Source organism: Muscardinus avellanarius (assembly GCF_963383645.1).
Source record: "Muscardinus avellanarius genome assembly, chromosome: 3".
Lineage (NCBI taxonomy): Eukaryota > Metazoa > Chordata > Mammalia > Rodentia > Gliridae > Muscardinus > Muscardinus avellanarius.
The window spans coordinates 36,277,707-36,293,606 of NC_137788.1; the positions used below are offsets into that span (position 1 = coordinate 36,277,707).

At 49.7% G+C, this 15,900-nt stretch overlaps 1 protein-coding gene across 1 annotated transcript in view; it reads left to right on the forward strand.

Moving 5' to 3' along the window:
- Positions 1–15,900, forward strand: part of CFAP57 (cilia and flagella associated protein 57) — a gene marked incomplete at both ends in the record, with an annotated part of 70,320 nt that overhangs the window by 35,423 nt on the left and 18,997 nt on the right. Inside the window, 7 exons of the mRNA XM_080692017.1 lie at positions 1,334–1,495; positions 4,778–4,933; positions 6,538–6,631; positions 7,465–7,655; positions 8,207–8,380; positions 9,672–9,830; positions 12,077–12,220. Of these exons, the coding sequence (XP_080548143.1) occupies positions 1,334–1,495; positions 4,778–4,933; positions 6,538–6,631; positions 7,465–7,655; positions 8,207–8,380; positions 9,672–9,830; positions 12,077–12,220 (1,080 nt within the window). The remainder of the gene's footprint in view (positions 1–1,333; positions 1,496–4,777; positions 4,934–6,537; positions 6,632–7,464; positions 7,656–8,206; positions 8,381–9,671; positions 9,831–12,076; positions 12,221–15,900) is intronic.

Genomic DNA, 15,900 nt, shown 5'->3' on the forward strand with positions numbered 1-15,900 from the left:
TGAATGACATGAGTGCCTCAGGGTTTTATTATGTCTCAAACTATTGACTTACCTGCAGGCACTATCCTTATTGAGAAGTATTTTTCAGAAAATAAGAAAGTTTTTTTTATTATAAAACAAAAAATCCAGGTGTGGTGGCGCACGCTCGTAATCCCCGCGCTTGGGAGGCTGATACAGAAGGATCACGCAGGTTCGAAAAAAAAATTACATCTTTTTTTTTTTTGGTGTGTGTGTGTGTGGTACTGGGGGTGGAACCCAGAGGCTTTCTACCTCCGGGCTATACTCCCAGACCTATTTTATACTTTATTTGAAAACAGGGTCTCACTAAGTTGCTGAGAGCCTCACTAAGTAGCTGAGGCTGGCTTCGACTTTGTGTGATCCTCCTGTCTTAGCCTCCCAAGTGCAGGGATTACAAGTATGTGCCACCACACCCAGCTAATAATTACATCTTATGTAACTTGGTACAATATCACAGCAACAAACCAAGGCTGTTTCGCTGCATATGTGTAGACCTGTGGCATTTTATCATAGTCTCTGTAACCACCACCACAGTTAAGACACAGGACTGCTCCATCACCATCAAGGGCACCTCAACACTGGGGATTGAACCCAGGGGCACTTTACCTCTGAGTCATACCTCCAGCCCTATTTTTTATTTTGAAATAGAGTCTCACTAAGTTGCAGAGGGCTTCACTAAGTAGCTAAGGCTGGCCGTGAACCTGCAATCCTCCTGACTCAGCCTCCCAAGCACTGGGACTACAAGTATGCGCCACCACACCTGGCTAATGTTTAATTTTTTTAAGAAACTCCCCAGCTGTTATCCAGAGCGACTATGCCATTTTACATTCCCATCAGCAACATCTCCACTTCTCTGCAGCATTGCAGCACTCGGTGTTATTACTATTTTTTATTGGAGCTGTTCTAATAGGTGTGTAGTGATATCTCATCTTAGTCAATTTACATTCCCCCATTGCCTTACTACGGTGAACACCTTTTTATGTGCATACTCTGCTATATGTATATCCTTTGCAGCGAACCACCTTCAAATCTTTTCCTCACTTTGGACTGTCGAGTTGTTTTACCGTTGCGTTTTAAGAGTTCTTTATACATCCTAGATCACAGTTACGTCCAAGTCCACAGGGGATGTGCACATAGTCTTGCTTCTTTCATTCATTCACAGAAAGAAGCTGGTGAAGGTCCCTCCTCGTTCTTGCCCAGGACCACGTCTTCCTTGCTGTGAGGCTGTACCTGGGGTTACACGGATGGAGGCTTTGCACGGATGGTGGCTGGCTCAGCCCCAGAAAGCTTCCTCTCCGTGATGTTTTCTCTGCAGATACTGCTCACCTTTGATGACCAGTTCCTTCTGACCGCAGCTGAAGATGGCTGCCTGTTCACCTGGAAGGTCTTTGATAAGGATGGCCGGGGGATCAAGCGAGAGAGGGAGGTGGGCTTTGCTGAAGAGGTGCTTGTGACTAAAACAGACATGGAAGAGAAGGTAAGAATCAGATCTAACCAGGAGGAGCATGGGAGTTCCTTACTGGGCTGCATTCAGACTCCACAGATACACATCCAAGATCCCCGCAAGCCTGGCTGTGCCCGTGGCCTCTCCTGGCCTCCTCGCTGCCATCCCACTCTCTTCCACACTCGCACGGCCTCTCTTGCTGCCACATGAGCATCTTGACCTTGGGCCTGTGGTCCTGCTTACCTCCTGCTACTGTTTGGTAGCAGGAACCGTGGCATACAGTTCTCTTAGATGCCCCATAGTTTCTAGCACATCTTAAGTACCTGGGAGACAATCAATAAATATTTATGAAGCCAAACTGCCAAACTGAGTACCCCAGTTGTATCTATGAAACATAGTAATTGCTAGTACTTGGAATCCTCTTTAAAAAAAAAAGAGGTAGCCAGGCATGGTGGCACATGCTTATAATCCCAGTACTTGGGAGGCTGAAACAGAAGGATCACAGGTTCATGGCCAGCCTCAGCTACTTAGGCCCTTCACAACTTAATGAGAATCTGTTTCAAAATAAGGAAAAAAACCAGGTGTGGTGGCTCACTCTTGTAATCCCAGCATTCAGGAGGCTGAGACCGGAGGATTGCGGTTCAGACAACCTCAGCTACTTAGGCCCTCTGCAACTCAGTGAGACCAGGTTTCAAAATAAAGAATAAAAAAAATAAGGCGGGGGTGTAGCTCGGAGGTCAGATGCCCCTGGGTTCCACCTCCAGACCCACACACAAAAAAAAAAGAATAAAAAATAGGGCTGGGGGTGTATCTTGGAGGTAGAATGCTCCTGAGTTCCAACCCCAGTTCCGCAAAAAAAAAAAAAAAAAAAGTAGGGCTGGAGGTATAGCTCCAAGTTAGAATGCCCCTAGGTTCAATCCCCAGTTCTGCAAAAATAAAAAATAAAATAAAAAATGCAGCATTTAGAAAGCATACTTCAAAGCCCTTATCCACACCTCTGAACAATAAAACAACAATAATAATATAATAATAACAACTATCATTTGTCGTGAAGCAGGCACTGTACTGACTACTTTGTATTTCTCATTTAAATTTCCCAGTGTCTCTCTGAATAAGGTACTACCATTCAGCTCATGTTTCAAGAGGCAGGTTTGGAGAGGTTGAGAGCTGTGTCTGAAGTCACTTTGGTAGTGAGTAGCAGGACCAGAACTCTAATCCAGAGCCCCTCTCCTACTCACTATGCCCAGAGGCAGCCCTCCTGTGAATGCAGTAAGCATCTCTTAAAGATGCGTTTTTCAGAGTTTTGATTGAGTAGCTCTGGGCTCCACTCCCTTAGGGAGAAGTAAACTGAATGGTTCTCTTAGAATCCCAAAGCTATGCACTAGTTGCTGCTCCAGAACCCACGTGTGTTTATGGTACACATGTGAAAACGCAGGCATGGGCCCTGTGATCAGGAAGCTTGCAGTCAGGTAGGGGGTGGAGACAAGCAAAACTGTCAGAACAGCAGTGCAAAAGTGCAAGGCAGGATGGTGGGCCTCTGGTGTTTCCTGGAGAGATCCCTTCTAGAGCTTTAGAGAACCTTCTGCAAGAAGAGCCTGGCCTCTCTGTAGCAGGCAAACATATCTCTTTTTTCCCTTCTTTCTGTTTTCTTCTATATTCTTCCCAGAGGATAGAAGAGGACAAATAGGAGACCCCAGGCTGGCCCAAGGCCTGCAGGTGTCTAGGCTGACATCACACTGCCAGGCTGAAATGCCTGGTATATGTACTGCACAGTCCTGGCTCACTACTCTCAGCGTTCAAATGCCCACACCCTGCTTATTCCCTGGTAACTTCCCTGACTCCCAGCCCCCAGCTCCCTTCCCAGCCTCTTCTCCACCTGTCCCTTAAAATCATACTCCCCAGAATTCCCAGGGTTTTTTTTTTTTTTTTTTTTTTTTTGGCTTTACCTTGTGTGACAGTCTCCGTGATGATCATCTCTCAGCCCAGGATTTACCCACTCGCTGCATCATCCATTTATCCATTCTCCATCTGGTGTTGATGGAGGGGCCTGCCATGGACCTGATACTGTACCGAGGGCTAGGGTTATGGAGATGAAGACACAGGGGTCCTGGGGAGAAGGCTAGGTAAATAAAATAGGGGAGAAAGTGTGCGTGGTGTTAGGAAAGAACAATGCTGTGGGAACACGGGAGGACCCCAGCCCGGCCGGGTGGCGCCAGAGGAAGTGAGCCCCGCAGAGCCCCAGGCCACTTGGGCCAGGGCCTTCCACACTGAAGGAGGTGTGTGCAGAGGGATGGGGTGGTGCTCTGGGGAAGGATGCACCTCGTAGGTGTGGCTGGGGAATGGAGGATGTGCCAGAGAAAAGGTGGGAAGAGAATCATTGAGCTTGTGAGAGGCCTTCTATGCCATGGTGCGTGTGTGTTTGTTATGGTTGCTGACAGCCTCACTAAGTTGCAGAGGCTGGCTTTGAACCTGCAGTGGCCTCCCACGTACTGAGATTACAAGCATGTACCACCACACCCGCATTATGCCAGGGTTTGGACGATAGAAACTGTTCACAAGAACCCACTGATAAGCCAGGTGTGGTGTCACATGCCTGTAATCCCAGAACTTGGAAGGCTAAGACAGGAGAACTGCAGGGATGAGGCCAGCCTCAGCAGCTTAGCAAGACTCTCATCAACTTAGACCCTGTTTCAAAATAAAAATAAAATAGAGATGATGGTGTAGCTTGGAGGTAAGAATGCCTCTGGGTTGAATCCCCAGTACTCTTCCATACAAGAAAAAAAAAAAATCCTAGCCTTCTTGGAACTTAAGGTCTAATGGGTAAAAGATAAAAAGTCCTTTACCAAAAGAAAAATAATAAGTAAATTATATAATATATTACAAAGTGCCCAGATCTAAGGAAATAGGAGAAAGTAGAGCAGAGAAGAGGGACAAGAGGGGAAATCATGAGTGCAGGGCTGGGAATGGGGGGTAGCAGTGTTAAATAGTGGCGTTCAGGTAGGCCTCACTGAGCAGGTGATGTTTCAGCCTTCTCCTTTGGAAGGAGACGGGAGTGTCAGAGCGCACAGTGGCGCTCGCTGAGTATACCTTGTGAGGTTAGAGGAAGAAGCCCATGTTTTCTAGCTTTTAGCAGCAGAAGACTCAAATGAATCCCTCCTTTTTTTAACCCCCAAATCTACTTGTCCAAAACTATGGGGACACTGAGACACGCTGGGCTGACACACAGCGGAGCCGCAGGCCCCAGGGCAAGGCCGCGGGTGTGGACACTCCAGCTGCCCCCTGGGAATGCTCTTGATGTCTGTCCTTCTCCCAAAGGCTCAGATTATGCTGGAGCTGAAGACTCGTGTGGAGGAGTTGAAAATGGAGAATGAGTATCAACTTCGACTAAAGGATATGAACTACTCAGAGAAGATCAAGGAGCTGACAGACAAGTTCATCCAGGAAATGGAGTCCTTGAAAACAAAAAACCAGGTCCGTTTGAGGAACCAAACCCACGGCCATAAGCAGTAAGAAGTGTCCGCCTTGCTGGCATGTGTTGCCCAAGTTATGGTCAAAGTATGGGATAGTGTTCAACTTTAAAGCACAGCAGTGACGTCAGAAGTCATCAGTGTATGAGGTCCTCAGGGGGAAAGCAGAATGTAAGGAATAGTATTAACTGGGTGAAACAAATATTCACAGATAAGAGTGTAACTATGGCTGAAAGTTGGGATTCCACATCATTTACTCGGGAGGCTGAGACAGGAGGATCACAGGTTCAAGGACAACCTCAGCAAGTAGTGAGACTCTCAGCAACCGAGTGAGACTCCATTTGAAAATAAAAATAAAATAGGGCTACGGGTGTAGCTCAGAGGTATAATGCCCCTGGGTTCAATCCCCAGTACCACCATAAAAAATAATAAATAAATAAATAAGAAAGAAAGATTGGGGGTATGTCTTGGAGGTAGAACACCCCTAGGTTCAATCCCCAATACTACAAAAAAAGAGAGATTTTGTTCATTATGGTTTTCTTCAACTCCTAAAATTCTCTATGAGGAGAATTTGTTACTTTTGCGATCAGGAAAAAATTACTTTTTTAAAAAAATGGAAAGACAACAAGAAAAACAAGTTTGGAAAGGGAAGAACTAGCAGAATATTCATATCTAGATCATCATAATGTCAAATAAAGTTAGTCCGAAGGAGCTGTAGTTATCTCTGACAGGGACTCTCCAGGTCTTTTCTTTGTCCTAAGCAAATCTGTCTGGATCCTAATCCCAAACTCCTATTCTCAAGGGATATCTGATCTATTATGTTATATCTGTGGGTTAGAGAATTCATCTAAAAAAACCTCTGGCTATTAGTCGTATTCATTCATTTATACTTTCATTCATTTATTTGGTGCCCTACACAAACCAAGCACAAAGTGAGATCCTGGGATGGCACCATTCCGCCTGCAAGGAGCTGCCCTGCTCAGCGAGAGGGGCCACTTCTTAGAAGCTTACATATGCTGGGAGTGGTGGTGCACACTTGTAATCCCAGCATTCAGGAGACTGAGACAGGAGGATCGCGGTTTGCGGCCAGCCTCAGCTACTTAGTGAGGCCCTCCGCAACTTAGTGAGACCCTGTTCAAAATAAAGAATAAAAAATAGGGCAGGGGGTGTAGCTCGGAGGTCGAATGCCCCTGGGTTCCACCACCAAACCCGCAAAAAAAAAAAGAAAAAAAAAAAAGTTTACATATCAACAGACCCAAGGAGTTAGCTGACAGCTGTGTGCAGGCAACAGAGGGTTTGAACAACTCCCTACTTTTTCACCCTAAAATCCACTCAATGCCTGTCCAAAACCAAACTCATCACTGATGAACCCATCCAGTAGCAAGGACAGAAATAGAGATAGTTCAGAACGTTCAGAGCAGAACATAATGTAAAATAAAAAGTAGCAGTGTGGTTGTTGCTCCACAGAACAATATTCGGTACAAAAAATAAGGGCTTGAAAAACAATCGTGTTTGCGAATGCAGAAGGATGTTCCTTGTAAAAGTTCTTGCCATAGTGATGCCGTCCACAGAGGTTTAGACGTGAGAAAATGTCACTCTGTGTTTTAGGTTTTAAGAACAGAAAAAGACAAGCAGGACGTGTGTCACCGCGAGCGCATAGAAGACCTCCTGGACAAGCAGAGCCGGGAGCTGCAAGACCTGGGTGAGCCTGGGGTGCCGAGCAAGCGCTGGGAGGAGGCCAGCCAGCCGGGGAGGCATCTGCGAGCCCCCAGACACAGCAGAAGCCCAGGGAACGCAGCTCTGTCTGTGGACAGGCTACATTCATCCTCCAGAACTCACTGTGGCTTTGACTCCAGTGCATATCTGCATTCCTTAAACACCTACTAAACACCTACTGCGGGCCAGCAGGAGATAACAGGCGTGTTTGGGTGCCAGACTCACTACTTACTCCCTGAGGTTCTGGGTGGGGGGTCGCTTAATCTAATCGTGCCAGGCCTCCGCTTATGAATCCATAAATGGGGGCACTAAAACGAATTTTGCATACTCAGGATATTCTTCATGGTCTTGAACCCTCAAGCACCTCTCCACACCTTCCTAGAAACCTTCCTGCCCAGAGTGGGAGGGGAAGGAGAGAGGAGAGGGCTTCCTGGAGATATGGGGTGGGGGCAGACATGGAAGCCTGGTGAGCCTTGACTCTGGAGGCAGCCACCCTGGCGGGCGTGGGAAAGCACCCAGGGCTCCCGCATGTGCCCAAAGCTGGTGCTTCTCACCCACCTTTTTTTTTTTTTTTTTTTTGGTGGTACTGGGATGGAACCCAGGGGCTTTCTACCCCTAGGCTACACTCCTAGAACTGTTTATATTTTATTTGGAACAGGGTCTCACTAAGTTGCTGAGAGCCTCACTAAGTAACTGAGGCTGGCTTCGAACCTATACAATCCTCCTGTCTCAGCCTCCCAAGCGCTGGGATTACAAGTGTGCACCACCACGCCCGGCTTCTCACACACCTTAAACCCCTGCCCTGTCGCTTCAACCCAGAGTGTTGCAACAACCAAAAGCTGCTGCTAGAATATGAGAAGTACCAGGAGCTGCAGCTCAAGTCCCAAAGGATGCAAGAGGAGTATGAAAAACAGCTGAGGGATAATGATGAGACCAAGAGCCAGGCCCTGGAGGAGCTGACTGAGTTTTATGAGGCCAAGCTGCAGGAGAAAACTAGCCTTCTGGAAGAGGTACCCCCGGGAACCCACACTGTGCCTCCCGTGCTCAGAGACAGGGCAGGATGGATTGGCTGCAGGAGCACAGCTGCATGCATACAACTTTTTACCAAGTAGCTACTGCATGCCAGCTTGTGCATACCCTGAGCATTCAGGGATGGGCATGAGAAACAGTCTACCCTCAAGAAACTTATATCTAATAGGAGAGACAACCAATTAATGGCACAAATAAATATAAAATTACAGCTATCACAAATTTTGTGGTGGAAAAAATATAGGAAGCCTTGATGTTGGTGTCAAGAGCAGAGGCAGAACAGGGAGTAGGGATGTTGGCAAGAGGATGGCTGAGGTGATGGAGCCTGAGGCCTGACCTGGTTGGGAAAGAAGAGACGTAGGGAGAAAGTGGACAGGTCGGAGACCCATGGCCCCAATCCCATTTCTGTAATGGACTCGTCTCCCGTTCCCCATGCTAAGGCCCTTCTGCTAGCCTCATCCCAGGCCCTGTTAGCACGGGCATCACAAATCCATTCTCCCACGAAGACACTCTCTCCCTCTCTCTGAGCCAGGCACAGGAAGACGTCAGGCAGCAGCTGCGGGAATTTGAAGAGACCAAAAAGCAGATTGAAGAAGATGAAGACCGAGAAATCCAAGATATCAAAACCAAGTATGAGAAAAAGCTGCGGGATGAAAAGGAATCCAACCTGCGGCTCAAGGGAGAGACAGGCATCATGAGGAAGAAGGTATTGGCAGTCCCCTGAGAGGCCTGGGAGTGGGGGAAGCCGGGATGGGCGCACAGGAAGCCCTGGTGGCCATGCAGAGCTCGCACCTGAACGTCCTCAGCTGCCGCGGGCAGGTCAGGAAAAGAGCAGGAGCAGGTGCATGTTCAGGCAGACAGACCTGCCACCTCCTCTGAAAGGCAGCCACCTGCCCCCCCCCCTTCTTATGGGATGTTGAGCTTCCTGGTGCGCTGATAGACTCCCTCTGGGCTTTCCCTCCTGGGCAAGTTAGATGGGATAAAAATGGAAATGAGATTTTCTGAGCCTGGAGGTGCCTTTGGGCTCTGGTGGCTCCTGCTCAGACTCTGCAGGTAGGAGAGTGAGTACAGGTGTAAGATGCTTTGTTTACAAGGCAGAGCAGGTATTTTTAGTTCATTGATAGCTGAGAAAAGGATGATTCAATTCACAGGTCCTTGTAGATTTGCCGCCATTTTCAACAAAATGTTTAGCCTTAAGAAGCCAAATTCAAAGCAAGCTTGAGTTCCTTCCTGTTAGAAATCATACTACCAAGCTGGGTGCAGTGCTGTACACCTGTAGTCCCACGATTGAGAGGCTGAGACAGGAGGATTGTGGGTTCAAGGCCAGACTCAGAAACTTAGCAAGACCTTCAACAACTTAGAAAGACCCTGTTTCAAAATAAAAATAAGAAAGAAGCTAGGGGCTGTAGCCTGGAGATAGAATGTTCCTGGATTCAATTCTGAGAGAGATAGAAAAAGAATTTGAAAGAGTAGGAAGAAAAGGAGAGAGGGGGGAGGGAGGGAAGGAGGGAAGGAGGGAAGAGGAGGAAAGGGAGGAGACTAAGTCTAGTAAGTCTAGAGGACAGTCTTGCGTTCCCGCCTAGCTGAGAGGGCTCGTCTGGCTCATTGGTAAAGCCAGTCTCTGTGGCCTTGATGGGCCATCAGTCCCAGCCCTTTGAGGTCAGTGGTCGTGGAAGACCCTGAGTCTACTCAGGGAACTGGAGCCTCCTGTGCAGAGACTGGCCATTCTCACATATGGAACGGGCCTGGATATTACTGGACAGAACATACTGTATCATCCACTTGGCCTGGGAAATTTTCAAGCCATCTCAAATCCTCCAACAGTTCATTCCCCAAAGCCCAGACGCACCGAATTCTCGGTGTCTTCAGTTCATAGAAGGAGAGGCCGTTCAGTTCATAGCTGGTCAGCAGTGGGAGCTCTTTACACCCAGGCAGTTGAGAGATGGAGGTGAGCTCGAGGGTCCAGTGGTCTTCCTGGCTGCTGTTTGCATCCGCAGTTCAGCAGCCTGCAGAAGGAGATTGAGGAGCGAACCAATGACATTGAGATCCTGAAGGGAGAGCAGGTAAAGCTGCAGGGTGTCATCAAGTCCCTGGAGAAGGACATCCAAGGCCTCAAGAGAGAGATCCAGGAAAGGGACGAGACCATTCAAGACAAGGTGAGGCTCCTCTGTCCTCCCCCAGCCAGAGCGGGAGGCCCGGGGCCCTGAGCACAAGGCTTCAGAGGAGAGGGCCCTGGCTTCTTGGACCGCGGAGATGAGCAGCCTGCTTGGCACTGGGCTAATTCCTGTCGACATATCACACTGAGTCCTGCCAGCAAGCCCGGGGCATGAGCAACCCAGTGCTGAACGGCTCAGGAAGCTGAGTCTCCTGCCCAAAGGCACACAGTGTATATGGGACCACCTGGGGATGGGGCGCTGAGTCAGCTGATTCTAAGACCCCTTCCCTCTGCAGTGCTAGACACCCTAGGATGACGCGTCTGCAATCTGGGGGCAGCTCACCCACCATGTTGCCCACACGGTCCCCCTGGTGAGAGAATGACTCTCTGGGCTTGTCCCTTAACCACTCAGTGCCCCAGGAACCTGGTGCCACTTTCCCAGATGCCTTCTCACAAAATAGAAGACAGACATGGTCTGTGAGGCATTCCACCTTAATATCCAGAACTTAGTATCGTCCTCTTGAGCAAATCCAGACTCCGTCTCCTCCTCTCCATCCACACTGCATCTCTGGTCCAGGCCAGGCAGAATTCTTCCATGGTCAACATGAGCTTCAGTGCTAGGTTTGGCACAGGCCCCTCTACGTATCCATCATGGCACCTTGGACAACTTCGGTAAACCTTCATCTTCTCACCTGAGAAATGGGATGATAACTACCTCAAGGAGTCTTAGAAGGATCAAATGGGAGAGTCCCTCATGCCATTTCTACACATGAATGTTCCTATATGAATCTGGGCTGTGGGGGTGGGGACCCAAAGCTCTCTTCAGACTCTCAAGGCTAGGAGTTAACAGAAAGTGACCCGGGCCCCCGACCTAGAAAATTGCCAGTTTCCCAGGCAGCCTTCTTGCTTCACACCCGTTCCCCACACCAGAGCTGCCGGAGTGCAACTATAATTATGTCACCTCCCACTTCAAGTCCTCAGTCACTCCCCTTGGCCTAAAGGGGGCAGCAAACTTTTTCCCCGAAGGACTAGAAGGACTAGATGGTAAATATTTAGGTTTTGCAGGCCAGATGGCCCTTGTCTCAACTAATCAACACTGAGCCTCATATGTGAAACCACCTATAAACAAAACACAAATAGATGAACTTGGCTATGTGCCAGCAAAGTTTACAGAAATAGGCAGCAGGCCAAACCTGACCCACAGGCTGAGTTTGCCAACCCCGGCCTACAAGATAGATTCTGAACTCTCTAACCCAACATGTAGAACCCTTGCCTTCCTCTCCGTCTCCCTGGCCTCGCTTCTCACACCTTGTGTACCACAGCGGATCCTCGAGCAGGGTATTCTTGGCACCCACGGTGCACACCGTGCCTCCTGTGCCTCCCTCTTTGGCAACACCTGTCCCATTTTAGGATTGTATTTGTTTACACATCTGCTTTCCCAGCTAGCAATTGCTCCTTCAGGACAGACTGTTAGACTTAGATCTGGAATCCTAATGCTTGGCAAAGGTCTTCATTTAGTACGTGTTTGATGGACAGATAGGCCCGTGTTCTGATGACTGCTCCTATGCAGTGAGCTGCCATGTCGAAGAGCAGCACCTGTCTTACTTGCCCTTGGATTCCACGGGCCAGGAAATTGGACAGGGTCCAGAGGGATGGCTTGTCTCTGCCCCTGATGTCTGGGCCCTGGATGGGAAAACTCATTCAGCTAGAGGCTAGAAGATCTGCATTCAGGCTGGCTGCTCCTATCCATGCCCAGCACCTAGGCAGGATGGCAGCGAGGCTGGGCTCGGCCAGGTCTTTCAGCCAGGGCTCCACATGCACTCTCCAGCCTGGAGGGCTCAGCAGGTTAGGGCTTCTTCCATAGCAGATGGCATCCCCCCCGAGCAAGTCTTCCAGGAGAGCCAGGTGGGCTCTCACAGCACCCCTTCGGCTGCATTCTCTGGGTTATAAGCAAGTCATAAGTCCAGCCATATGCAAGGGAGGGGAACAGATCCCACCTGCTGACAGAGCAGCAGGAAGGTCAGAGTGTGGAAGAGCGGGAGAGACCACCACCCACAGCCTGTATGTGAATGAAGTTCGTGGCACAGAAGCTAAGGAGGCAGCGCACAGCCTGCTGGGGAGAGGCCGCCCTGGTGTCCCCAGCGAGGAGAGTCACGGGATTTATGTGCTTCCCCCTAAAGGGATGCCGTGAGCCGGGGCCTGTGTGGTGGTGGGGGGTCTCTCACCTCTCTCTCCTCTCACCCTCAGGAGAAGAGAATTTATGATCTGAAAAAGAAAAACCAAGAACTAGAGAAATTCAAGTTCGTGCTCGACTACAAAATAAAGGAGCTGAAGAAGCAAATAGAACCTCGAGAGAATGAGATCAAGGTGATGAAGGAGCAGATTCAGGAGGTGAGAGCCGCCCGCGGCGCCCTGGCCTCTCAGACCTCGTCCTCTCTCCTGTTCCTGGCTGGCCCGGGAGAGTGAAAGCAAACTCTTCTCGCAGCCCCTCTCTGCTCCCCAGGGGATGTCACGGGAAGACCCTGACCCCTATGAGGGCTCATCACCCAGCAGCAAAATGCTTGGGGGTTCAGCTTGCTTTCAGGCCCTGGGGTGGGCTTTGGCCCTGGCCACCCCTGGTGGTGCTGGCTCTGGGCCCTCAGAGGGAGATACAGCTGTCGGCCACCAGGGAGCAGTGTGTACCCAGCCAGCAGGCTCTCCGCACCAAGTTACCAATCCCGCTCAATATTTTCTCAAACTGGAAATGTGGGCGAGGCCCTGCCAGGGCATGATGTTTGACTTCAGCTGATAGAGAATGAGAAGTTGTCCAAGGCTCTTGAGTAGGAGAATGGCACAATTAACAAAATGTTCCTGGAAACAAGCAGGATGAAGGTTGAGAGGAGAGAGATCAATTAGAAGCCAGATGGGCTGGACAGGGTCTTCTGAGAGTCCAGTGAGGTGCTGGTGCCCCGCGGCCCCGCGCCCCTGCGCCCCTGCACATTGCGTTCCCCAATGGTATCTTCCCCTGTTGTCCTCCCCTCAATGGGCAGAAAACAGCTAATGGCAGAGTCCGTGGCTGATCTGAAATTGAATTCTTGTATCTTCCTCCATTATCCTCCCAGTTTCTTGGTTCCCCTCCCCCTTTCTCGACTTTCTTGTTTCCTGGTAAATGGCACCATGACCCGCCTACTTACTGACGGTAGAATTTTAGAAGTCTGTCTTGATCCATCACTTCTTGTAACTCCCATGCCCAAATCATCACTAACACCTGTCTCATCAGTTTTCAAAAGCTGTTTCAAATCCCGTGCTCCCTGCCTGCCGCTGCTCTCGACCCGTCCACCTTCTGCCATCCCTCACCTACCTGGGCTTGACTCCAGGCTCCACCCTGGTGCCCACGTAGAAGTCGGAGCAGTATCCCATCCCACCCAGAGTAAAGTCCAAAGTCCCACGAGCCCCGCGTGATCTGGCTTCTCCCCATGCCAGCCACGTCTCGAGGGTCCCTCCCTGCTCCAGCCACCAGCTCTCTGACAGTTTCGACAATTGAAACACACTTTTCCCTGCATGCAAAGGCCCTCATGCAGTACCTGGAAGGCTCTTCCCCCAGACTGTCATATGACTGGCTTCTTTTTTTTTTTTTATGGTACTAGGGATGGAATCCAGGGGCATTCTATCTTTGAGCTGCACCCTCAGCCCTAATTTTCATTCCCTGTTTTGAAACAGGGTCTTATTAGGTTGTGGAGGGCCTCACTAAGTAGCTGTGGATTGCAGGTGACTGGCTTCTTTACATCTTTCAAGTCTTAGCTTGTATGTCACCTTTTCAAGGAAGCGTTTTCCGATTGCCCTAGACAGAATAGGATCCTGCCCCCCACCCCACTTTCTCTAGCTGTTTGTGCTAAGATAACAGATCTCAGCACTGACGACTCACTAGAGCTGGATGCCCCCTGGGGGATGGTGGTGCTGGTCTGCCCAGTGAAGCCTTTCTTCTAGGACACTCAGTAAATGACCAGGTGGGGATCAGACCAAGCATGGGGAGGGGCAGGGAGGGTGACGGTGACTTTCTCCTTGACAGCTGAGGCTGTTCTCTCTGCATCTAGCTGAACACAGAGCCGCCTCCTCGGGACCTTCTGCCATTCCTGAGTAACTTCAGGGTCCCTTCCTCGGGGAGAATCTTGAATCTTGTCATTTTAGTTTCCACCCATTTATTTATTCATCTAGTGCACGAGTCCTCAACATCGACATTATTAACATTTGGGATGGATAATTCTCTGTTGGGGGGTGAGCTGTCCTCTGCATTGTAGGATATCTAGCCTCTCTGGTTTTGACCTACTGGATGCCAGTAGCATCCCCTGCCCAGGGCATTCCAACCCCAAATGTTTCCAGATGTTGCCAGATGTTCCCTGGGGGAAAACACTCCCTCCTCCCGCCCCTTCCCCATGGAGAATTACTGAGGGTGATGAATAACATGTAGAGAAGTTGCTGACATTTCCAGGCTGGGGAAGGGATGCTTCTTCCACCTACTAAGCCAGTCATCCGGCAGCCTGGCCAAATACTCAAATTTCACATATTTCACAATTTTTCTATAAAACAGGTTATTTTTATTCTCAGAGTAATGCAAGGCTTTGCCTTGGGAAGAAGAAAAAAAGCAGAGGTGAAGGAAGAACATAGTCCTGTATCTCTTCTATTCTAACCCACCTGTGACCACTGACCTAGGATTATGGAGAAAGCGGCACAGTCAGCTGCAGGCACTTGGACTTGACCTGGGGCGCGGGGGGCTCGCAAATGGGACAAGCCCCCTTCAGCTTCCAGCTGTCATTCCCCTGGTCCAGGACACCACTGTTCCTCCCCTAGGCCCCAGCGCAGCCTCCTGGCTGGTCAGCCTGGCTCCAGTTTGGCTCTCTCAAGTAGAACCTCTGCGTCAGGTCCTCTAAGATGCCAGGCAGCTCATGCCACTCCTGATAAAAACCCTCAGCGGCTCCCTGAGCTTTCGGGACAGAGGCCAAACTTCTCACCATTTGATCCTCGCCCTTGGGTCCTGGGTGACCCAGCTCAGGTGACCTCTCCAGTCCCTCCTCCTCCCCTTCCTCCAGGGCGCCTCGTGCAGCCACGGGTCACCTGAGAAGATGCCTCCCCTCCCCTCCCCTCAGCTGCCCTTGGCCCTGGTTGTCTATGTAGGAGGGGGGCATTCTCTACCTATAGTTCTCTTCCCCTTCTGTCTCTAAAACTTACTCTGCCTACAGAACCCAGCTGAAGGTTTTACTACCTGCTCATTTCCTCTGTGTGTGCACAGGACACATTTATTTATTTGTTTATTTATTTATGCATTCATTTAGGTACTCAAGTTGAATACCTAGGGTCTTTTTTTTTTTTTTTTTTTTTTTGGTACTGGGAATTAAACCCAGAGGCATTTTACCTCCATGTTATACCCACAACCTGATTTTATTTCTTACTTAGAAACAGGGCCGCACTAAATTGCTGAGGCTAGTTTTGAGCCTGTGATTCTCCTGTCTCAGCCTTCCAAGTACCGGGATTGCAAGCATGTGCCACCACGCCTGGCTGAACTCAGGGTCATTCTACTTCCAAGCTATATCCTCAGCCCTTTATTTTAAATTATTATTTTGGAACAAGTTCTTGCCAAGTTGCTGAGGGTCTCACTAAGTTGTGGAGGTTGGCCTTGAACTTGTAATCCTCCCGCCTAGCCAGGATCACGGGTGTGTACCACTACACCCGGCACACAGGGCACTTTCTACCCCAACCACAGTGTTTTTCTGATTCTACCTTAACTTCTAACTTCTCTTATCCCTCTAGATCTGAGGCTTCTTGAAGATGGGAACTCTCTCTTAGTTCTGTGTCCTCAAGCCCGCCATAGCTGGTCAGACCTTTCCAAAGGGCCCGTTCCTTCCTTCTCCCCTGTACAAAACCCAGCCTAGGCCTCCGGCCCTGGAGGTGGCTCTGCGTATCTCTGCCATGCCACCTGCGTCTTGCTCTTCCAGGGCCAGGTCATGTCAGCCCCTGCTCGTGACCCTGCTGCTGCTCCCCTTTGCCCTTCATGTTTGCCATTCATTCATTCAGCAGGTGTTTATGGAGCGCCACCT